This window comes from Chiloscyllium punctatum, chromosome 44 (genome assembly GCF_047496795.1).
Source record: "Chiloscyllium punctatum isolate Juve2018m chromosome 44, sChiPun1.3, whole genome shotgun sequence".
NCBI classification, from domain to species: Eukaryota; Metazoa; Chordata; class Chondrichthyes; order Orectolobiformes; family Hemiscylliidae; genus Chiloscyllium; species Chiloscyllium punctatum.
Window position 1 is genome coordinate 20,518,894 of NC_092782.1, and position 24,379 is coordinate 20,543,272.

Consider the following 24,379-nt stretch of genomic DNA (forward strand, 5'->3'; position numbering starts at 1 on the left):
AACATGATGGAATTCATCATTGACATTGAAAGTGAAAATGCCCAATCCAATGCTTCGATCCTAAATTAAGCAAATAGAACTAGTCAGTTCTTCTATAACGAGATGGTTACGTTCTTGTGCAACCCTGTGTTGTAGAAAAATTGCACTTTAGAAACAATGCTTAAAATGTTGGTGCTGTAATTGCGTTAACAAGCATTTTAAAAGTCCGTGCTGTAGAAGCACAATCCCCAATTTGCCAATCATATTACAGTGAATTTGCATTGACAAAATGTGCGTTATAACAGAACAACCCGTACAAAGTTATAAGAGGTGGGTTGGCCGTGATAGATTGCATAACTTCATTAAAATGTATGACAATGGGCAGGTAAGGGTTAATATTTAAGGAAAATGAAGCCTCTTCAGCAGTTAGATGCTGCTTTTCGACCAAAGACACAACAGAAAAGGTGGAGCGACCATGGTTTGAAAAAAAATTAAGGACAGTCAATCCAAAGAGGAAACATACAAAAGTTGGAAAAGGTAACAAAACTGAGGACTGAAAGCAGTTTACAATTCAACAAAGGAGGGCAAGAAGATTGATTAAGAGGGGAAAATTACAGTATGAGTAAACTTGCAAGGAACATAAAGGTGGACTGTAAGAGCTTCTATAAGCATCGAACAAGAGAATTAATAATGGAGAACAAGGAAATGACAGAGCAATTAACCAACTAATTTTGTTCTATCTTTAAAGAAGAAAGGCACAAAAAACTTCTTAAAATGCTCTGGATGCAAGGGTGTTTTGGGAAGGAAGAATTGATTGAAATTAGCATTTGTAAATGAAAAAAAGAGGTGGATTGAATCATAAGGTATGACAGACAAGAAACTGGTTCGGATTGTGGGGTGTGCTAGATCATAGGCTGTGTTGGTGGGGAGGGGCACAGGCTGGCTTGAGGGGATCAAGTCAGTGCATGGATCCATGTGGGTGGGACTCCTGAGTGAACACCAGTGCAGGCTTTGTTGAGGATGGGATGAGGATTTATTTTAGGACAGTTTGGAATAGGGTGGGCAGCGACAAGTTTGGAGTTGGGGGAGAGGGAGGAGGTTCAGTGGGAATTTGAGGGGAAATGAGAGGAACTGTTTTCATTCAGAGGGTAGTGGGGACTGGTAGTGGGTATGTTTCTCTGCCTGACATTTTGGTAGAGGCAGAAACCCTTGTCGTGTTTTAGAAATGCTTGCATATGTACTTGAAGTGTCGTAACTGGCACAACACAAAGAACTGAACATTGAGATTGGACTGGATTACTCCAGTTGGTTGGTGTCAACAGAATGGGCTGAAAGGCCTACTTCTGTACGGTGAATTTTTATGATTCTATAACCTGAACTTTAATCCTTATCTTAACTATAATCCTAATCTAACCTACCATTATCATGACACAAATCTATTCTAACTCAGGGGGAGGAAAGGCGACAGACAGACAGTGCAGAGATCCCCTGTGGACATTCCCCTCAGCAATAAGTATATCGTTTTGGATACTGCTGGGGGGGAATGACCTACCAGAGGAAAGCCATTGTTGTTAGTTCTCTGGCACTGAGCCTGACACTGTGGCAAAGAAGGGAAGGGGCCAGAATAGAAAAGCGCTAGTGATAGGAGACTCAATTGTTAGGAAAATTGACAGGAGATTTTGTGGTCAGGATCAGAATTCCCGGAAGGTTTGTTGCTCCTTTGTGCCAGGGTCCGGGACATCTCTGACCGAGTGTATAGGATTCTGAAAGGGGAGGGCGAACAGCCAGAAATCGTGTTACATATTGGCACCAATGATATAGCCAGGAAAAGGATCGAGGATATAAAAAGTGATTTCATGGAGTTAGGGTGGAAGCTGCAGAGCAGGACAAACAGAGTAATGTTCTCCGGTTTACTACCGGTGCCACGAGATAGTGAGGCGAGGAATAGGAAGCGGGCGCAGCTTAACATGTGGCTGCGCAGCTGGTGTAGGACGGAGGGCTTCAGATATGTAGATAATTGGGATGCCTTCTGGGGAAGGTGGGACCTGTACATGAAGGACGGGTTGCACCTGAACTGGAAAGGGACCAATGTCCTGGGTGGAAGGTTTGCTCGAGTTGTTCAGTATGGCGGGAGGGTGGGAACCTGAGCTATATACCACTGGTGAGAGTTGATGGAGATGAGGCAATAGCAAGAGGTAGCGCAGCCAATGGGAAGGAATTTCCTGGGAAAGAACCAAGGGATCGGTTAAAGTGTGTTTGCTTTAATGCAAGGAGTATCAGGAATAATAGTGATGAGCTTAGAGCATGGATCAGTACCTGGTGCTATGATGTTGTGGCCGTAACAGAGACGTGGGTTTCTCAGGGGCAGGAATGGTTGATGGATGTTCCAGGGTTTAGAGCATTTAAAAAGAATGGGGGGGGGGGGAAGAGGAGGAGGGTGTAGCACTACTAATCAGAGAGGGTATCACAGCTACAGAAGCTTCCATTGTCGAGGAGGGTCTGCCTAATGAGTCAGTATGGGTGGAAATTAGGAACAATAAGGGAGCAGTCACCTCTTTAGGGGTTACTACAGGCCCCCCCAATAGCAGCAGGGAGATTGAAGAAAGCATAGGTCAGCAGATTTTGGAAAAGTGTGAATATAGTAGGGTTGTTGTAATGGGGGACTTTAGCTTTCCCAATATTGATTGGAACATCCTTCAAACAGATGGTTTGGAAGGAGCTGTTTTTGTAAGGTGTGTTCAAGAGGGTTTCCTAACTCAGTGCATTGACAGGCCGATGAGGGGAGAGGCCATTTTGGACTTGGTGCTCAACAATGAGCTGGGGCAGGTGTCAGATCTTGCAGTGGGAGAGCATTTTGGTGATAGTGACCACAACTGTCTCACATTCTACATAGCTATGGAGAAGGAGAGAAGCAGGCACAATGGGAGGATATTTAATTGGGGAAAAGGAAACTATGATGCTATCAGATGTGCGTTGGGAAGCATGGACTGGGAGCAATTGTTCCATGGTAAAGGCACTATAGACATGTGGAGACTGTTTAAGGAACAGTTGTTGCGAGTGATGCACAAATATGTCCCTCTGAGACAGGCAAGAAGGGGTAAGATAAAGGAACCTTGGATGACGAGAGGGGAGGAACTTCTCGTCAAAAGAGAGAAGGCAGCTTACGTAAGATGGAGGAAGCAAGGGTCTTGCTCAGCTCTAGAGGATTACAGGCAGGCGAGGAAGGAGCTCAAAAATGGTCTGGGGAGAGCCAGGAGGGGGCATGAAAAAGGCTTGACAGGAAGGATTGGGGGAATCCAAAGGCATTTTACATGTATGTGAGGAATAAGAGAATGATCAAAGAAAGAGTAGGGCTGATCAGGTAGGCTGATCAGTCTGAGGAGGTAGGGGATGCCCTAAATGAGTTTTTTGCTTCTGTCTTTAATAGAGAAAAGGACCTTGTAGTGAATGAAACCACTGAGGAGCAGGTAAGCATGCCGGAATGGATAGAGATAGAGGAAGCTGATCTGCTGAAAATTTTGACAAACATTAAAATTGACAAGTCCCCAGGGCCAGACCAGATTTATCCTCGGCTGCTTTGGGAAGCGAGAAATGTGACTGCTTCGCCGCTTGCAAAGATCTTTTCATTCTCGCTCTCCACCAGAGTCATACCTGAGGACTGGAGGGAGGCAAATGTAATTCCTCTCTTCAAGAAAGGAAATAGGGAAATAGGCACTTACAGACCAGTAAGTTTCACGTCTGTCATCTGCAAGGTGTTAGAAAGGATTCTGAGGGATAGGAGTTATGACCATCTTGAAGAGCATGGCTTGATTAAAGGCAGTCAGCACGGCTTTGTGAGGGGCAGGTCATGCCTCACAAACCTTATCGAGTTCTTTGAGGATGTGACTAGAAAAGTTGATGAGGGTCGAGCGGTGGATGTGGTGTATATGGACTTCATTAAGGCATTTGATAAGGTTCCCCATTGTCGGCTTGTTCAGAAGGAATGGGATACAGGGAAATTTAGCTGTCTGGATACAGAATTGGCTGGTCGACAGAAGACAGCGAGTGGTAGTGGAAGGAAAATATTCTGCCTGGAAGTCAGTGGTGAGTGGTGTCCCACAGGGCTCTGTTCTTGCGCCTCTACTCTTTTTGTAATCTTTATTAATGACTTGGATGAGGAGATTGAAGGATGGATTAGCAAGTTTATAGACGACACAAAGGTTGGAGGTGTCATTGACCGTATAGAGGACTGTTGTAGGCTGCAGCGTGTCATTAACAGGATGCAGAGATGGGCTGAGAGGTGGCAGATGGAGTTCAACCTGGATAAATGCGAGGTGATGCATTTTGGAAGGTCGAGTTTGAAAGCTGAGTACAGGATTAAGGATAGGATTCTTGGCAGTGTGGAGGAACAGAGGGATCTTGGTGTGCAGGTACATAGATCCCTTAAAATCGCCACCCAGGTCGACAGCGTTGTTAAGAAAGCTTATGGTGTTTTGGCTTTCATTAACAGGGGGATTGAGTTTAAGAGCCATGAGATTTTGTTGCAGCTCTATAAAACTTTGGTTAGACCACACTTGGAATACTGCGTCCAGTTCTGGTTGCCCTATTATAGGAAAGATGTGGATGTTTTGGAGAAAATTCAGAGGAGGTTTACCAAGATGCTGCCTGGAATGGAGGGCTTATCTTATGAAGAGAGGTTGACTGAGCTCGGACTTTTTTCATTGAAAAAAAGGAGGAGAGGGGACCTAATTGAGGTGTACAAGATAATGAGAGGCATGGATAGAGTTGATAGCCAGAGACTTTTTCCCAGGGCAGAAATTGTTAACATGAGGAGTCATAGTTTTAAGCTGGTTGGCGGAAAGTATAGAGGAGATGTCAGAGGCGGGTTCTTTACACAGAGAGTTGTGAGAGCATGGAATGCTTTGCCAGCAGCAGGTGTGGAAGTGAGGTCATTGGGGATATTTAAGAGACTGCTGGACATGCATATGGTCACAGACATTTGAGCGTTTGTACATTAGGTTTACCTTACATGAGGATCAATGGTCGGCACAACATCGTGGGCTGAAGGGCCTGTTCTGTGCTGTACTGTTCTATGTTCTAACTCCTTGTGTCAGACATATTGCCATTAGCATTTGACTCAATATTGCATTTTTTAAAAAAATATCTGTGTTTGTCTGAAATTGAATCATTTTTGGTGGGAGTAAACCTTGTTCTGATTGTTTCAACAGTTTTTGAGAACAAGGATAAAATGGTGATAGTGATGGAATGTGCAAGCAAAGGCGAGTTATATGACTACATCAGTGAGAGGCACAGGTTAAGTGAGAGGGAGACCAGAATGTTCTTCAGACAGATCGTGGATGCCATTCACTACTGTCATAAGGTAAGAACACCAGCAGATTATAGATGTTTTCATGAAGGCAGTAATAACAAGAGAAATCCATATATTGAACTTTGCTCTTTAACCTATTTCATTAACAAAAGTCTTATTGATCTCAGTTCTAAAATTAACAATTGAATCAGGATCAATTGCTATTTGTGAAATGAGTTTTAAACTCCTGTCGCCCATTGTGTAGAGAAAGCTTTGTTGCTTCAAGTAAGGTTCCAGTCAAATTTTTAAATGCTGACCAGCATTTATTGCCTGTCCCTAGTTGCCTCCTGAGAAGGTGGTAGTGAGCTGCCGCCTTGAACCACTGCAGACCATGTGCTGTAGGTAAACTCACAATGCACTTCAGGAGGGAGTTCCAGGATTTTGACCCACCACCACTGAAGGAACAGTGATATATTTCCAATGGTGAGTGGCATGGAGAGGAATTTGCTGGTGAAGGTGTTCTCATTTATTCCTTCTAAATGGCAGGAGTTGTGGGTTTGGAAGGTGCTGTCTAGAGATCTTTGGTGAATTTCTGCATGTTGTAGATAATACATACTACTGCTATTGAGCATTGATGGTAGAGGGAGTGGGTGTTTATGAATGTGGTGCTAGTCAAGCAGGCTGCTTTATCCTGGACCTCGTGAGTGTTATTGGAGCTGCATTCATCCAGGCAAGGAGGGAGTGTTCTGTTAATATTCCTGATTTGTGTCTTGTAGGTGGTAGGGAGTCAAGAAGTCAGTTTCTCGCTATCAGTATTCCTAGCCTCTCACCTTCTGTTATAGCCAGCTTCACAGCAATTTTGGTCCATCTCAGTGATGCAGTTTCCCTCACAGTGATGCCAGTCTCCTTCACCATGATTGTAGTCCACTTCACAGTAATCCCAATTGCTTCAGAGTGATCCCTGTCTTCTATTCTGTTGGCCCAGTCTGCTTCACAGTATTCCTGACCTGCTTCCCAAATGCTGGCACTTCATACTTTCTCATAACACACTCTGTTTGGACTTACAAGAATGGTAGGTCTGTTGTTGGAGAACTATTGAGATTATTCTGATTTGTGGATCATTTTTACACTGGAGAATTCTTCCTTTCTTGGACATCCATTGCAGAGGGTTTGGATCTTGTAGATGTTGATCTGTTACCTTATCTAGAAGACCCTTAATTTCCTGAATTTTCTTTCTGGAAGACAATAGCTCTATTGGAATACATACTTTGTTTCTTGGAGTAGCCTGGATTTCTAAATTAGGCAGTTGCTCTCTCATTTGAGATTTCCAAGGCGAGGAATACTGCAGCAAGTAAGTCACCTCCTGACTCCCCAAAACCTGTTCACCAGCCACAAGGCATAAGTCAGGAGTGTGGTGGAATACTCTCACTTACCTGGTTGGATGCAGCTCCAATGACACTCAAGAAGCTTCACACCATCCAGGACAAACCAACCAGCTTGGTTTGCACCACATTCATCAGACTTTCCATCACCAATGCTCAGCAGCAGCAGTGTGTATCACCTACAAGATGTACTCGTCCACCACTCAGAACATTTCCTGCTCAGTCATCTCCCTATTCCTGCATGGCAGCTTTCCATGCAATCACAGAAGGTGTAACACTTGCCCATTCCTCTGCTTCACTGCCAATACCCCTCAGTCTCATCTACTATACCCACTACTTACACTGTGGTCCCCATTACATTGGCAAGGCCCATCGCAGACTGGGTGATAGCTTTGCAGAACCCTTGCTCCATCTGTGTCAATGATCATCTTGCTGTCATGCTAACATTACTGTCCTGGGCCTGCTGCAATGTTCTGATGAAGCACAACACAAGCTCAGGGAACGACACCTCATTTTCCACATAGGCACCTTAAGCCTCAAGGTTTCAAAGTTGAATTCATCATCTTTTGAGAATGACCTCTGTGTCCGTTCAATTACAGCTCCCTTCCCTTATCCCATCCCATCCAACCCTACTCCCAAACCTCCCCCCCTTTCATCTTCAGTCCTGATTTGTTAGCTTTGCTCTCAGCAAATTGGGCCCATTCTCTTCTTTTCCCAACTATCACTTACACTCATTTAACGTCTGTATCACTCCTTTATCAGTATTAGCATTCTCTTTTGCACTGGACTCCATGCCATCTGTTCCACTTACTCCTCCACAATCTGTCAAAGGTACATAGCGCACCATTTTCTGCTCCTTACATTTCTGAAGAAGTCGTATCAGACTTGAATATTAACTCTGTCTCTCCACAGATGCTGTCAGACCTGCTGAGTTTCTCCAGAACTTTCAGTTCTTATTTCAGATTTCCAGCGTCTGCAGCTTTTCCCTCTTATTTACAGATATTCAAACCTCACTGAAGTGTCCAAGTGGCCATACACTGTTCCTTTTTATGTTCAATTGATGAGCATCTTGACTTAATGTCTCTTCATGGAATCATTAAACAAAGTGCTAACATAGCACACTTACTCGTTTATGTGTGCTCCTTGAACTCCTGTATTCACCAGCCTTGTCAAATGTCTTCCTTTCTTACACACAAAAGCCTTTTATTTCTGAAAGTTTTCTCTTACTGACTTCTACTGCCACTCAGGACTTCTTTCATTCTTCTCTGACTGTTATGGAGACTGCTAAGCTGTATTGCTGAAGGCACAGGCCTTTTCTCTCTGAATGATTTGCCTTTCATTGTAAGAAATACCTGTCCACTCATTGACCACTTGAATAGTTCTGTCTGCTGTCTTTCTGAAATGTTCTGTCTCTCTGTGTCACCAGATTGTTACGCAACAGACTAATATTTTCTCTCTACTCTGTTTTCTAAAGCAACTGAAATTCAGTTATTTAAGCACATGTAAGCAAATATCCAACCGTACCCCAATACTACATTCAGAATTCAAAGACAGAGTAAAATTATGACTGTCCTTCTTAGAATTACCACTCAAACTTAAGGTATGCATGGTTCTATCACTTTAGAACCCAAGTTTTCAAATAATAATTACATAACCTTCAGTATTATGTCACAGTTGTGTTCATAGAGTCATAGGGATGTACAGCATGGAACCAGATCCTTTGGTCCAACTTGTCCATGCCAACCAGATATCCTAACCCAATCTAGTCCCACCTGCCAGCACCCAGCCCATATCCCTCCAAATCCTTCCTATTCATAAACCCATCCAGATGCCTTTTAAATGTTGCAATTGTACCAGTCTCCATCACATCCTCTGGCAGCTCATTCCATTCACGTACCACTCTCTGTGTGAAAAGGTTGCCCCTTAAGTCTCTTTTATATCTTTCCCCTCTCACCCTAAACCTATGCCCTCTAGTTCTGGACTCCCCCACCCCAGAGAAGAAACTTTGTCTATTTATCCTATCCATGCCCCTCATGATTTTCTAAACCTCTATAAGGTCACCCCTCAGCATCTGATGCTCCAGGTAAAACAGCTCCAGCCTATTCAATGTCTCCCTATAGCTTAAATCCTCCAACCCTGGCAACATCATTGTAAGTCTTTCCTGAACTCTTTCAAGTTTCACAACATCTTTCCGATAGGAAGGAGACCAGAATTGCACACAATATTTCAACAGTGGCCTAACCAATGTCCTGTACAGCTGCAACATGACCTCCCAACTCTTGTACTTAATACTCTGATTAATAAAGGAAAGAATACCAAACGTCGTCTTCACTATCCTATCCACCTGCGATTCTACTTTCAAGGAGCAATGAACCTGCACTCCAAAGTCTGGAAGATAGCTGCTTACTCAGCACTATTTCTGTCACTGGTATTGATGTGTCTAATTTAAAAGACAGAGAATTGAACATTTCTTCTGCAACCTCGATCAAAATTTATTTCCTGTCCCGTCTACTGTTCATTGCAGCTACACCTCATGGACTCTAACCTCATTGGCGGCGATACTCGTTGTGAGAGGTGAGTACTCACTTTACACTTTATTACTTAACTCTCAGGTCTCTGCATCATTTTTTACAAGTTATTCTCCTTCCTTCTGAGGCTTTCTAGCTTTACTTCCTGGAGCTTTTAGCTACTCCATACTGGAATCTTTCTCACGAAGGCTTCTGTATTTTCTAAGTGTGGCTCGCTTTTCTCTTTTTCTGGCCCACAGTATTGCCCCAGCACTTCTTACCAATCGAGTGCTGAGTTTGTCTTTTTCTGTTTCCATGGCTGTTGTTGATTCTCTCTGTTGATAATCGTGCTTCACTAACTGTATCGTCTTGAAGCAGTAACCCTCTTAAAGTGGAAAATTCCCTCCGAACAGAGGGATGAGGAGGAGGAATAGACAATTCCTCCCTTTGAGCCCACTCTGCCATTTAACTTGATCATGGAGGGTCTTATCTTGGTCCCAACAACACTTTCCTGTGTGCTCCCCATTTCCCTTTATCCCACTTTTCATCATAAATGTATCTAATGGTTGATTCTATCTCCACTGCACTCTAGGAAATAAGTTCCACAGATTTGCAACCCTCTGAGAGAAGTAATTTCTCCTCATCTCAGTTTTGAACCGACCCTTCTCACTCTATATTAATGACCTCTTGTCTGAGACTTGATCACAAAGGGATCATCAGTGCAACATCCACCTTATCAATCCCCTTTAGCATTTGACGTACCTCAATCACATTCCCCTCATTATTTTGAACTCCAGCAAGTACAGCAAATTATTTAACTGCTCCTTGTACGCCATCCCTGGAATCAATCTGATGATCCTCCTCTGATCTGCCTTCCTCAAGTCAGGAGACCAAAACTGGACACAATACTCCAGTTTCTCAATACTTGCTTGAATTTCTTTTTCTGGGTCTTCTGGTTTTCTCTGCCTTGTGGTGAGAATCAAATCTGCATTACAATACCTAAGTGACATTTTCCCAAATGACGACTACTTGTACCTTGGGGTATTTGCCATCTCTTGTGGAGCTAGGGAAGGGTTGTTTAAGGTAGTTCTGCATGCCCAATTCTCCTTTATCATGCTTTGTCTGAGGCCTGTCTAGATTCCTAGATGGTACACCACAGTAGAGTATTTACAGAAAAGGTACTGTCCTTGGGTAACAAGAGGTACATTGGATGATAACGATCAGGACAACTATATTTCGTCAGGCATAATTACTAGGACCTTATGGAACTGGTACAGAACTATCTGCTCAATCCAAATGCTAGAGTAGAACCCCTTGTTTCCGCCAACAGACAGTGTGACATGAATAAGATGGGTGGAGCCAATATATGAAAATTAACTCCTTAAGTACCATTACCTTATATAACGTCTCATATAAAATCCTTTGGAGAGAGGAGGACCCAGAGACATTTTTCAGCAGCTAATAGTGCAGGACAGAGAGGCAGGAGGCCAGATAAAAGGAGAGGAGGAAAAGGTAAAAGAGTGGTGCCACAGGAACATTGTGAATTGATTAGTGGTTCAGCAGCTGCCGTTGGGGATTGTGTTTCAACTTGAGTAGTTTTGAAAAACTTAAATTTCTAAACTAACACAAAGAAAAAGAGATTTTGTAAGAACAGGCAACAGAGCTAGTTTGTGAATAAGAGCAAATAATTTATTTTCTTTACTAATTTCAAAGTTTGGGAGAAGATTTGTAGTTCGGGTGCTCGTTGTTGTGGTTCTGTTCGCCGAGCTGGGAATTTGTCTTGCAAACGTTTCGTCCCCTGTCTAGGTGACATCCTCAGTGCTTGGGAGCCTCCTGTGAAGCGCTTCTGTGCTGTTTCCTCCGGCATTTATAGGGCAAGCCAAACAGAGAACAGCCAGGGAATTCCTAGAGGCATGGCACTCATCCACAAACTCTATCAACAAACACATCGACCTGGATCCAATATACTGGCCACTACAGCGGACAGCTGGAACTGACAACCGGAAGCGGCAGAGACAGGCCACTATGAGGAAACTCTGCCATGAGAAAGGTTCAAAATTGATAAGGCAGAAGTTTGGGATAAACTATTAATTCTTAAAGTTGACAACACCAGGACTGGATGAGATACATCCAAGTATTTGAAGGAAGTGAGGGTGCGAATTGTATGGGCTCTGGCCACAGTCCTCTTTGGACTTGGAGGAGAATTGCAAACATTATATCCTTTTTCAAACAAGGTTGGCTCAGCAACTACATGCCAGTCAATTTAACTTTACCTTTGGGGAAACGGCTAGAAGCATTTATTCAGGATAGAATCAATAGTCATGTGGAAAATTGTGGATTGATTCCCAGGTGTGATTTTTTTTTGTTAAGAAAAGGCTGAATGGGGGTAACACTATTGATGTGGTTTGTACGGATTTTCAGAAGGTATTTGATACAGTGCTACACACAGACTTGAGGAAAGTTTTAGGTCATGGAATAAAATGGAGAATAGCAATGTGGATACAAAATTGGCCGAGGATAGGAAACAAAGCTTAATGGTTGAAGGAAATTTGTTTGGGCTGGAAGAAGAGTTGTAGTGCACTCCCCCAGGGGTCAGTGTTGGGACCCTGTTTTTTTTTGTGATGTGTGTAAATGATTCAGTTCTTGGTATGAAAGCCACAACTTCGATGCGATGACATAAAACTTGTAGGAATAGTAAATTGTGAAGAGGACAGTGTGGAACTCTGAAAGGACAATGACTAAGTTGGTGGGAGGGTTGGGTAAGTGGCAGATGAAGTTCAATGCAGCCAATAGAGGTGATAGACCTTGGTATAAAGAGTACGATGAGACAAAATAAAAGAACATGTATTATTCTTAAGGTTGTGCAGGAATAGAGACCTGGGTGAATATGTACATAAATCATTAAAGGTGGCAGGACAACCTAACCTTAGCCTTAACCCTATCACAGGTAGAGGCGCTTGGGCAACTTTCCATGTTGTTGGGTCGATGTCAGTGTTGCAATTGTACTGAAACAGTGTGACTGAAGCTACAGCAAGTTCTGAGCACAGGTTTTCAGTACTACTGCAGGAATATTGTTAGGGCTCATAACCTTTGCAGTAACCAGTGCCTCCAACAGTTTTCGTGACTTCACATGGAGTGAATCAAATTAGCTGAAGTCTGGTATCTATGATGCTGGAGACCACTGAAGAAGGCCAAGATAGATCATCCACTTGGCTGAAGATTGATCTTTTACATTGATGTGATGGGCTCTTCCATCGTTGAGGATGGGGGTATTTGTGGAGCCGCCTCCTCTAGCATTTAATGGTCCACCACCATTCACAGCTGGATGTTGCAGAACTACAGATCTTAGATCTGACTTCTTGGTTTTAGGATCACTTAGTGCTGTATGTCACTTGCTGCTTATGATTTTTGACATGCAAGTAAGTCTTGTTTGGTAGCTTCACCAGGTTGACACTTCATCTTCAGGTATGCCTGTACTGGTCCTTGCATGCTCTCCTACACTCTGTTGAACCAGCGTTGATTCCCTGGCTTGATGCAAATGGTGAAGTGGAGGATATGCCAAGCCATGAAGTTGCAGATTGTGTTGGAGTACAATTCTGCTGCTATTGATGGCCCACAGTGCCTCATAGATGTCTTGAGTTGCTAGATCTGTCTGTCCCGTTTAGAACGGTGATAGTGCCATATAACACAATGGAGGATACTCTCAATGTGAAGGCTGGACTTTGTCTCCACAAAGACTGTGTGATGATAACCTTTACCAATACTGTCATGGATACATCTGCAGCTGGCCAATTGGTAAGGATGAAGTCAAATATGTTTTTCCTTGTTGGTTCCCTCACCACCTGCTGCAGACCCAGTCTAGCAGCTATGTCCTTTAGGACCCAACCAGCTTGATCAGTAATGCCACTGCCAAGCCACTGTTGGTGGTGGACATTGAAATCCCCCAATCAGAGTACACTTGTGACCTTTCCACCCTCTGTGCTTTCTCCAAGTATTGTTCAACATTGATGAGTTCTGATTCAACAACCAAGTGAGTACGGGATGTAATAATCAGCAAGAGGTTTCCTTGCCCATGTTTAACCCAAAGCCATGAGACTTCAAGATATCCAAGTCAATGTTGAGGACTCCCAGGGCAACTCCCTCCCAACTGAACACCACTGTGCTGCCATCTCTGATGATACTGTTGACTATTTGGTCAAGGACTACAAGTGAGAAATCAAATGAAAACAAGAGATCATCATTTCTGTACAAAAATCACTGGGAATATAAGCATAGTAGAGCATTGTCAATATATATATAGAAATTCTAATTCATCTCCTGGGACATTAGAAATGGGAGAGTCCAAGTCATGTCTGATTATTGGGATAGAGGGTAAGACTAGATACTATTATTTATAATTAAATAGCAGATGAGTATCAAAGTAATAAAACGAGTTACAATCAGAGTTCTGCTGTACAGAAATCGCGAAATGCGAAATATAATCGCCACAGCTCCACCGCAAGTGTGGCAACTTTGCTTTGCAATTTACATTGTACATATTGATTAAGATGGAAAGTGGACACGGGAAATAAAGCTTTGTTGGCAGGAAGCACAGGCAGATATAAGATTTTAAATGAATAGGGTGTCCTTGCCCTTGGTTTGCTTTTGATTTTGAAGATGACTGTATTTTGTGTACAATGCATATGGCCCTGCCTTGTTTTCCACAGTGTGGGTTAACTGAGGGTGACCTGTCTGAATTTGTTGCCACTGCTAAGTCTTTCCACCTTGCTATTAGCTGCCTGTATTCTTTGCTGATTGAAGGAGACAACATCACTGTTAGAGATCCCTTCCTTGTTGGTTCCTTCTAATGCACTTCCTTGTCAGTGCTATCACTTTTTTCCTGAGGTTTGCCTAGAAGGAGTCCTGAAGCTGTGGAATAGTGGATAGTTTTTCAGAAGTCAGCATTTCAGACTAATCCTTGGATCTTATTGAAGTGTTATTGTGTGCTGATATTAAACATCAAACAAAGTGTTCACATGATCATTAAGGGCCCACAACACATTTCACTGCGTATGTGCTAGGTACATCAACTCAAAGGTTTGAAATTATGACCAGGAATACATGGAAATTTACCTGAATGTTCCAAAGACACATTGTAACACTACACTGTAATCTCTCAATACTGTCACACTTCCACACACAAAGAGTAATAGATCATAGAATCTCTACAGTGTGGAAGCAGGCCATTTGGCCCACTGAGTCCACACTAACCCTCCAAGACCATCCCAGCTAGACCCACCCCCAACCTTATCGCTGTAAACCTGCATTCTCACGGTTAATCAACTGAGTCAGCACATCCCTGGATACTACAGACAATTAAGCATGGCCAATCCACCCTAACCTGCACATCTTTGGACAATGGGAGGAAATCAAGGCATTCGGAGGAAACCCATGCAGACACGGGGAGAATGTCCAAACTCTGAGACTGGAATAGAGTCCAGGTCCCTAACCACTGAGCCACCATGCCATCCTCACATGTTTGGAACTCTCTTCCACAAATAGTGATTAATGCTGGATCTGTTGCCAATTTTAAATCTGAAATAGATAAATTGGTGTTGAGCAAAGGTATTAAAGGATATGGGCAAAAGACAGGTATTTGAATGTAGGGAACAAATCAGCTATTAGCCATAATCTCATTGAATGGCAGAACAAGCTCAAGGGGATGAATGGCCTACTCCTGTTCCTATGTTCCAGGGAGTTTGCACTTTTGAAAAGAGTTGAGACTCTCTTTACTATTTAGAGTAAAAGAAGCCTGAAGATTAATTAAATCACAGTGTGTGAATCACTACCTACAATCCAATCTGTTTTCAGATTCTTTAGACTGAATAAGATTGTCCTGACACAGTACTGTAAATTCAGTAGTTCACTCTGGTTCATCTATTCAGCTTTCACATTGACCTGCTGGAAACGCAGCTTGACAAATCTAGCACTAGCACTGACTGACTGCAGATGCATTGGGCAGACTCTCACAGGGGTCTGAGCAACATGGGCTGTGGCAAGACTTGTACCAGAATCTGGCCAGTGGGGAAAGACCTATCTCAATGTTGGGAACTGCTTGCTGCATCTTTAAATATCAGTTGAGCGTTGAGAGAAGTTTCTCACCACACAGTGGCACGATTCCAATTAAGGAGAAATTATAAACGTATTAACTGTCTCATTGATATTCAGCTTACCAAATATGCCAAAAAAGCTGCATATTAAGAAATCTTGACATGGAAATCAGAGCAGGTATTTAGTGACTTCAGCTTGAAGTTTGTTCCAAATGTAACTATAGACCGGTGAGCCTGATATGGGTGGTGGGCAGGAATCCTAAGGGACAGGATGTACATGTATTTGGAAAGGCAAGGATTGATTAGGGGTAGTCAACATGGCACTGAACATGGGAAATTGTGTCTCTCAAACCTGAATGAGTTTTCTGAAGAAGTAACAAAGACGATTGATGAGGGCAGAGCTGTGGACGTGATCTATTTGGACTTCAGTCAGGTGTTCAACAAGGTTCCCTTTGGGAGACTGGTTAGCAAGGTTAGATCTCCTTGAATACAGGGAGAAGTAGCCACTTGGATACAGAACTGGTTCAAAGGTGATGGTAGAGAGTTGCCATTCAGACTGGAGGTCTGTGACCAGTGGTGTGCCACAAGGATCAGTGCAGGGTCCACTGTTTTTCGTCATTTATATAAATGATTTGGATGTGAGCATAAGAGGTATAGTTAGTAAGTTTGCAGATGACACCAAAATTGGAGGTGTAGCGGAAGGTTACCTCAGATTACAATGGGATCTTGATTAGGTGGGCCAATGGGCTGAGAAGTGGCAGATGGAGTTTAATTTTGGAAAGGCAAATCAGAGCAGAACTTATACACTTAATTGTAAGGTCCTGGGGAGTGTTGCTGAACAAAGAGATGTTCATAGTTCATTGAAAGTAGAGTCACAGGTAGATAGGATAGTGAAAAAGGCATTTGGTATTGGTCAGAGCATTGAGTACAGGAGTTGGCAGGTCATGTTGCGGCTGTACAGGACATTGGTTAGGCCACGTTTGGAATATTGTGTGCAGTGCTGGTCTCCTTCCTATTGTTGGAAGGATGTTGTGAATCATGAAAGGGTTCAGAAAAGATTTAGAAGGATGTTGCCAGGGTTGGAGAGTTTGAGCTATAGGGAGAGGCTGAATAGGCTGGGGTTGTTTTCTCTGGAGTGTCGGGGGCTGAGGGGTGACCTTATAGAGGTTTATAAAATCATGAGAGGCATGGATAGGATAAATAGACAAGGTCTTTTCCTTGGGGTGAGGGAGTCCAGAACTAGAGGGCATAGGTTTAGGGTGAGAGGGGAAAGATATAAAAGGGACCTGAGGGGCAACATTTTCATGCAGAGGGTGGTACGTGTATGGATTAAGCTGCCAGAGGAAGTGGTGGAGGCTGGTACAATTACAACATTTAAAAGGCATTTGGATCTGTGTGCCAATAGGAAGAGGTTAGAGGAATATGGCCAAGTGCTGGCAAATGGAAATAGATTAGGTTAAGATATTTGGTCAGCATGGATGAGTTGGACTGAAGGGTCTTTTTCCGTACTGTACATCTCTATGACGCTGTGATCACTGTGTTATAACCTAGGCACCAACATCTCAGGACATGCTCCATCAGCAGTAGCCAGACATACCCCACATCCACAGACATTGGCATCTGACATGTGCCAACCTCTCAACACCTTCACGATACATCTGCAATTCACTTACGGGACACTTCTGCCTTTCCATTGCTGCATCTCAGGCTGTACTGACAATTACCATTGTAATTCTACAGAAAGGACTCTGTGCTCACGGACACACTCCCAGCTTGTGGACTGGACCAGGCTGCATCTCCAGGCTCTTCACTCACCATCATAGCACTCACTCACTCTGAGCCTGACTGGATACTCACACCATCCCTGCCTTGCCTCACCATTTTGTACTTTGTCCCCTCAGCCAGAGGTACCAGGCTCATCTTCCTGCTGTTTACACCAGCTGTTTAGTGCAGACACAGAGCCAGGAAGCTTGTCCTGGCAGGCCTCAGTATGTCAAGGTCCTTAGGTATTCCTCAAGGGGGTCCTGGCACAATAAGTCATGGGAAGTCTCCAATACTAGTTCAGGGCACACTCAGGGTGGTTAGAGTCAGGATCCTGTCCTCATGAGGAATGAGGAGCTGCATGACAGACAGCACACCACCATCTTGAATCAATTTGTCCCATGGTGGTCTGTTTCCCTCCTTGAATGAGCAAGAGATGCAGAGGTTATGGGAGATGAAAGTGGGTGGCACAGATGTTACTGATGGGACACGTGGGGGATGTCCTGAATGAGTGAATATGCGGTGCAGAAGGCATGAGGGTTAGTGAGATCAAGGGCTTTTTGCCCGAAACGTCGATTTTACTGCTCCTCGGATGCTGCCTGAACTGCTGTGCTCTTCCAGCACCACTCTAATCTAGAATCTGGTTTCCAGCATCTGCAGTCATTATTTTTACCTGAGGGTTAGTGAGGGCAGGCGTTGGGGTAGGTGAGAGAGTGTGAGTGAGGGAAGATGTGGCAGGCAGTAGTGAGAGGGGTAGAGCATGAGCCTTGGTGAGAAATGGGTACATTGACAGAGAGAAGGTGGTGGCATTCAGACTGGCAAAGTGGAGAAGGCTATTGCCCTTCTTCTGTGGAATGCTGGGCATTCCTCCAGACAGCTGAGATTGCACAGACCAGACTGGTACTGGTCTGATGGTCGTGGCCTCCATTGCTGCTCCTGAAAAATGGGGACAGCCTTACTGCTGGCACCACCTAGTCCAGCAACAGCATTAGGACCCTGCCAATGAAGTGGGGCACCAGTCAGTCAGTTAGACTGGATTGGGAACAGCATCTCCAATTCCATCACACTGAGTACAGAGGCCCTCCCAGGCTGTGTGCTTAGTCCACTGCTGTTCACCCTGCTGACACACGACTGTGCAGTGATGCACAGCTCAAACCATATCATTACATTCGCTGGTGACACAACCGCAGCGGGTCTCAGTAGCAAGAATGACAAGTCAGCATACAGAGAGGAGGTGCAGCGGCTAACAGAGCCAACAACCTGTCTCTGAACGCGGACAAAATGAAAGAGATGGTTGGTGACTTCAGGAGGGTACGGAATGAGCATTTTCTGCTGGACACTGGCTTCCGTGTGGAGATCATGAAGAGCACCAAATTTCTTGGCGTCCACCTGGTGGAGAATCACACCTGGTCCCTCAATACCAGCTCCATCGTCATTACCCCCCCCGGCACTCTACTCCCTCCTTAATCACCTCGTGCTCTACTCCTTCCTTACCCACCTGCCGTTCTACTGCTATTACCCACTTGGCACCCTCTTCTCTCCTTACCCACCTGACACCTTCCTCTCTCCTTACCCATGTGGCACCAAATGTGGTCTGACCAGAGCCTCAGAAGTACATCCCTGTTTTAATATTAAAGTCCTCTCAAAATAAATGCCATCATTGCATTTCACACAACACCAGGTGAATTTTAACTTTGCCCACCCCAGTCCAATGCTGGCATCTCCACCTCATCATTGCATTTGCCTCCCTAATTACTGACTCAACCTGCAAGTTTACTTTGGAAGAATCCTAGACTAGAACTCCCAAGTCTCTTTGCACTTTAGACTTCTGAACTTTCTCCTTAATCAGAAAACAGTCCATGCCTCTATTCTTCCTACCAAAGTGCATGACCTCACACTTTCCCACATTGAACTCCATCTGCAACTTCTTTGCCCACTTTCCTAACCTGTCCAAATCCTTCTGCAGCCTCCCCCCTTCCTCAATGCTACATGTCCCTCTACCTATCTGTATCATCTGCAAACATGATGCCCTCAGTTCCTTCATCTAGATCGTTAATGTTAGCGAGTTTTGAAAAGATTTGTAGCTCAGGTTGAGGTTTTGGCTGTAGGTTTGCTCGATGAGCTGCAAGGTTCATTTCTAAGAATTCTCGTGAGTGTCTTTGTTTGGCTTGTCCTAGGATGGATGTGTTGTCCCAGTCGAAGCAATCATCCCAACACCCACAAACTAAGCTGCACCAGAACATTATTTCAACGAGCCAACACACACTGCAGCACAAAGGAACCACGCAGAGCAGAAGAAAGTCACCTATACCGTGTATTCAAAAAGAATGAACACAGTCCGCCAATTTCTCAGCAACAAACCCAAACAAGCAGACAAAACACATCCAGAAACCCTAGCCCCTCTCCCCTACATCAAAGACATCTTGGAAATGACTGCCAGACTACTCAGACCCCTTTGCATCATGGTAGCCCACAAACCCACCAACACACTAAAACAGCAGCTAATGGAACTTGAAAGACAATGAGCAAAACTAACGTCATTTCCATAATACTGTGCAAGGTCTGTAACAAACACTATTGGACAAACAATTGGACAAACACGCAGAAAACTAGCCACCAGGATACATGAACACCAGCTAGCCAAAAGAAGACATGACCCTCTCTCACTAGTATCCTCACATATGGATGAGGAAGGACACCACTTCGATTGGGACAACACATCCATCCTAGGACAAGTCAAAGAAAGACACACATGAGAATTCCTAGAAGCATGGTATTCCAACCAGAACTCTATCAACAAACACATCAAATTAGACCCCATCTACCATCCCCTGAGAAAAGGAACAGGAAGTGATTTCACCACAGGAAATAACATCGCAGGAAATGACATCACTAACCCAAGGAAACCCAGACATATAAATAGAAAGCAGGAATTTTCAGCATTGCTTTGCATGAGGTCCACTGAATATGTTACTTAGTAAGGTAACAAAATGTCTGGAAATGAACCTTTCAGCTCAGCAAGCAAACCTACACCCAAGATCGTTAATGGAGAAAGTGAAAAGTTTGGTACCAACACTGAGCCTTGCAGAACACCACTTGTCACAGGCTACCACCCTGTGAAGGATCCTTTTATCTCCACTCTCTGCTTTCTGCCAGAGAGTGAGGCTTCAATCCATGCTATCTCCTTGCTTCTGACACCATGGATCCTTATCTTACTCAGTATCCTCCTGTGCGCACCTTGTCAAAGGCCTTCAAGTCCAGGTAGATAACATCCATTAGCTCTCCTAGGTCTAACCTGCTCAAGACTTCCTCAAAGAATTCGAGAAGGCATGACCTCCCCTTGATGAAACCATGTTGACTTTGCCCTATTTTACTATACATGTCCAAGTATTCAGAAATTTCATCCTTCACAGTGGCTCAGTGGTTAGCACTGCTGTCTCACAGTGCTAGGGACCCTGGTTCAGTTCCTGCCTCGTACTACTATCTGTGTGGAATTTGCACATTCTCTCTGTGTTTGTATGGGTTTACTCCAGGTGCTTTGGTTTTCTCCCACAATCCAAAGATGTGCAGGTTAGGTGAATTGGCCATGCTAAATTGCCCATAGTGTTAGGTGCATTAGTCAGGGATAAATACAGGGTAGGGGAATGGGTCTGGGTGGGTTACTCTTCAGAGGGTCGGTTTGGACTTGTTGGGCCAAAGGCCCTGTTTCCGTATCTTCACATCTGGGGCAAATGTCAGGAGCCATGCAGGGCAGCTCTGGAATGACAGTTCTTGCCTGGGTACACCACAGGACTCGAAGATGGCACAGGTGCAAGGGATGCCAATGCTTCGGCAGAAATTTGGTGACTGTTGAGTTATTCCAGGACCGGCACATGGCAAGATGGGGCTGGCACCAGATCTGAGGGATGTCGTGTAGGTAGAGTAGGTAGTTCCTGAGGCGACAACTCAATTCTGGGGAAGGGTCAGTCGACCCGAAACGTTAACTCTAATTTCTCTCCACAGATGCTGCCAGACCTGTTGAGCTTTTCCAGCAATTTATGTTTTTGTATCTGATTTACAGCATCTACAGCGCTTTCATTTTTTTTAGTTAACGAGGTGAGTTTGGTAAATACAGTGAAAACTCTTGCTAGGCCTCACCATGAGTAACCCTCCAAAAAAACCACTTGGCCAAAAAGATTCAGCCCTTTGTCTGAAATAAACATGTTAACATTCTACTTATTTTTTGCAGGATCTAGCAGTTCACAGCTATCATCATTGTTTTTATAGTACTGGAATTATGCCATTGCATAATTTATATCTACACAATCGGGTTTAATACTAACATTAATATCAAGGTGCAGAAATTTAAAGGAAACTCTCAAATCATTGTGTTTTTAGTCTCCTACTGCAGGTAAACAGTTAGGGACCCCTCATTCTGAGCATTAGATTAGATTACTTACAGTGTGGAAACAGGCCCTTCGGCCCAACAAGTCCACACCGACCCGCCGAAGCGCAACCCACCCATACCCCTACATCTACCCCTTACCTAACACTATGGGCAATTTAGCATGGCCAATTCACCTGGCCTGCACGAGGAAACCAGAGCAGACACAGGGAGAACGTGCAAACTCCACACAGTCAGTCACCTGAGGCGGGAATTGAACCTGGGTCTCTGGCGCTGTGAGGCAGCAGTGCTAACCACTGTGCCACCGTGCCGCCCACTAAGGCAACAGAAGGAAGGCAACAGAACAGAACAGAAGGCAACAGAAGGCAACATTTCTGAGCGATTCGGAATAAGAGTATCCTGTATGGTTGGGCTGAATTCAAAACATTGTATATTTTTAATCAGTCAGATTGGACATCTTAATACATCATTATCATATCGTGTGGTCGCACCTGAACCCAGACCTTCTGGCCCAGAGAGAGAGGCACTGCCAGTTCACCACAAGATCCAAAGTTGGATAAGCTGTTAATAGCAAGTTTGAGAAATTTAGTTTTGTTAAATCAAGAACACAAATTGAACATAAGTTTAAGTAAAGACATATGGTTGGATCGTGTCCATTCAGTAAAGCTGCCCAATTTACCCCACTTCCCTTTCTCATTCCCCTTAATCCTGCATTTTTCCTTTGCTAAATGGAAAATAGAAAACAGGAGCAGGAATAGGCCGTTCAGCCCATCAAGCCCATTCAATATGATCATCCTACTCAGTCTCCTGTTCCCACTTTCACCCCATACACTTGGATCCCTTTAGCCTGAAGAACTATAGTGGTTCAGTGGTTAGCACTGCTGCCTTACAGCACCAGGGACCTGGGTTCAATTCCCACCTTGCGTAACTGTCTGTGTGGAGTTTGCACGTTCTCCCCATGTCTGTGTGGGTTTCCTCCGGGTGCTCCAGTTTCCTCCCACAGTCCAAAGATGTACAGGTTAAGTGTATTGGCCGTGCTAAAATTGCCTGTAGTGTGAGGTGCATTTGCCAGGGGTAAATGTAGGGGAATGGGTCTGGGTGGGTTGCTCTTCAGAGGGTCAGTGTTGAGCTGAAGGGCCTGTTTCCACACTGTAGGGAATCTAATCTTAAAAAAAATCTAAACTATATCTAGCTCCTTCTTGAGAGCATTCAGTGTTTTGGCCTTAACCCCTTTCTGTGAAAGAGAATTCCACAGTCGCCCCGCGTTCCAGGTGAAGACATTTCACCTCATCTCAATCTGAAGTGGCCACACTCTTACCCTTAAATTAGAATTTATCTGCATTAGATATAGAAAGTTGTGACTATATCTGCTTCCTTGAACTATTCAGGCAGCGTGGTCCACCTGATTAGAACTCACTGCTTTTGCCCTGACAGCAAAAACACGACCTGTGAAGAAATACATGCTTGGACAGCATGGGTGGCAGGGTGTTGTATACAGTACGGGGATAGCAGAGACTCGTGTACGGTATGGGGAGGGCGGGGTGTTGTGGACAGTACGATGAGGTGTTGTGTACGGTACAGGGGCAGCGGGGTGTTGGGGACAGTACAATGAGGTGTTGTGTACGGTACAGGGGCAGTGGGGAGTTGGGGACAGTATGGTGAGGTGTTGTATACAGTACAGGGACGGCGGGGTGTTGTGTACGGTACTGGGACGGCGGGGTGTTGTGTACGGTACTGGGACGGCGGGCTGTTGGGGACAGTACGGTCAGGTGTTGTGTACGGTACGGGGACAGCGGGGTGTTGGGGACAGTACGGTGAGGTGTTGTGTACGGTACAGGGGCAGCGGGGTGTTGGGGACAGTACGATGAGGTGTTGTGTACGGTACAGGGGCAGCGGGGTGTTGGGGACAGTACAATGAGGTGTTGTGTACGGTACAGGGGCAGTGGGGTGTTGGGGACAGTATGGTGAGGTGTTGTATACAGTACAGGGACGGCGGGGTGTTGGGGACAGTACGGTGAGGTGTTGGGTACGGTACAGGGACGGCGGGGTGTTGTGTACGGTACTGGGACGGCGGGGTGTTGTGTACGGTACTGGGACGGCGGGCTGTTGGGGACAGTACGGTCAGGTGTTGTGTATGGTATGGGGACAGCGGGGTGTTGTGGACAGTACGGTGAGGTGTTGTGTATGGTATGGTGACGGCGGGGTGTTGGGGACTGTACAGTGAGGTGTTGTGTATGGTATGGGGAGGTTGGGGTGTTGTGGACAGTACGGGGACGGCGGGGTGTTGGGGACAGTATTGTGAGGTGTTGTATACAGTACAGGGACGGCGGGGTGTTGTGGACGGTACGGGGACAGCGGGGTGTTGGGGACAGTACGGTGAGGTGTGTACGATACGGGGACGGCGTGGTTTGGGGACAGTACAGTGAGGTGTTGTATACAGCACAGGGATGGCAGGGCGTTGGGGACAGTACGGTGAGGTGTTGTGTACGGTACAGGGACGGCAGGATGTTGTGGACAGTACGGTGAGGTGTTGTGTACGGTACGGGGAGGTTGGGGTGTTGTGGACAGTACGGTGAGGTGTTGTGTACGGTACCGGGATGGCGGGGTGTTGGGGACAGTACGGTGAGATGTTGTGTACGGTACCGGGATGGCGGGGTGTTGGGGACAGTACGGTGAGGTGTGTACGGTACGGGGACGGCGGGGTGTTGGGTACAGTACAGTGAGGTGTTGTGTACGGTACAGGGACGGCGGGGTGTTGGGTACAGTACGGTGAGATGTTGTGTACGGTACAGGGACGGCGGGGTGTTGGGTACAGTATGGTGAGATGTTGTGTACGGTACAGGGACGGCGGGGTGTTGTGGACAGTACGGTGAGATGTTGTGTACGGTACAGGGATGGCGGGGTGTTGGGTACAGTACGGTGAGATGTTGTGTACGGTACAGGGATGGCGGGGTGTTGGGTACAGTACGGTGAGATGTTGTGTACGGTAC

The 24,379-nt window shown here is 45.0% G+C and overlaps 1 protein-coding gene across 1 annotated transcript in view; it reads left to right on the top strand.

The window, feature by feature from the left end:
* nuak1b (NUAK family, SNF1-like kinase, 1b) overlaps nucleotides 1-24,379 on the top strand; it is a 69,119-nt gene that overhangs the window by 29,531 nt on the left and 15,209 nt on the right. Inside the window, exon 3 of the mRNA XM_072562428.1 lies at nucleotides 5,187-5,338. Coding sequence (XP_072418529.1) covers nucleotides 5,187-5,338 — 152 coding nt within the window. The remainder of the gene's footprint in view (nucleotides 1-5,186; nucleotides 5,339-24,379) is intronic.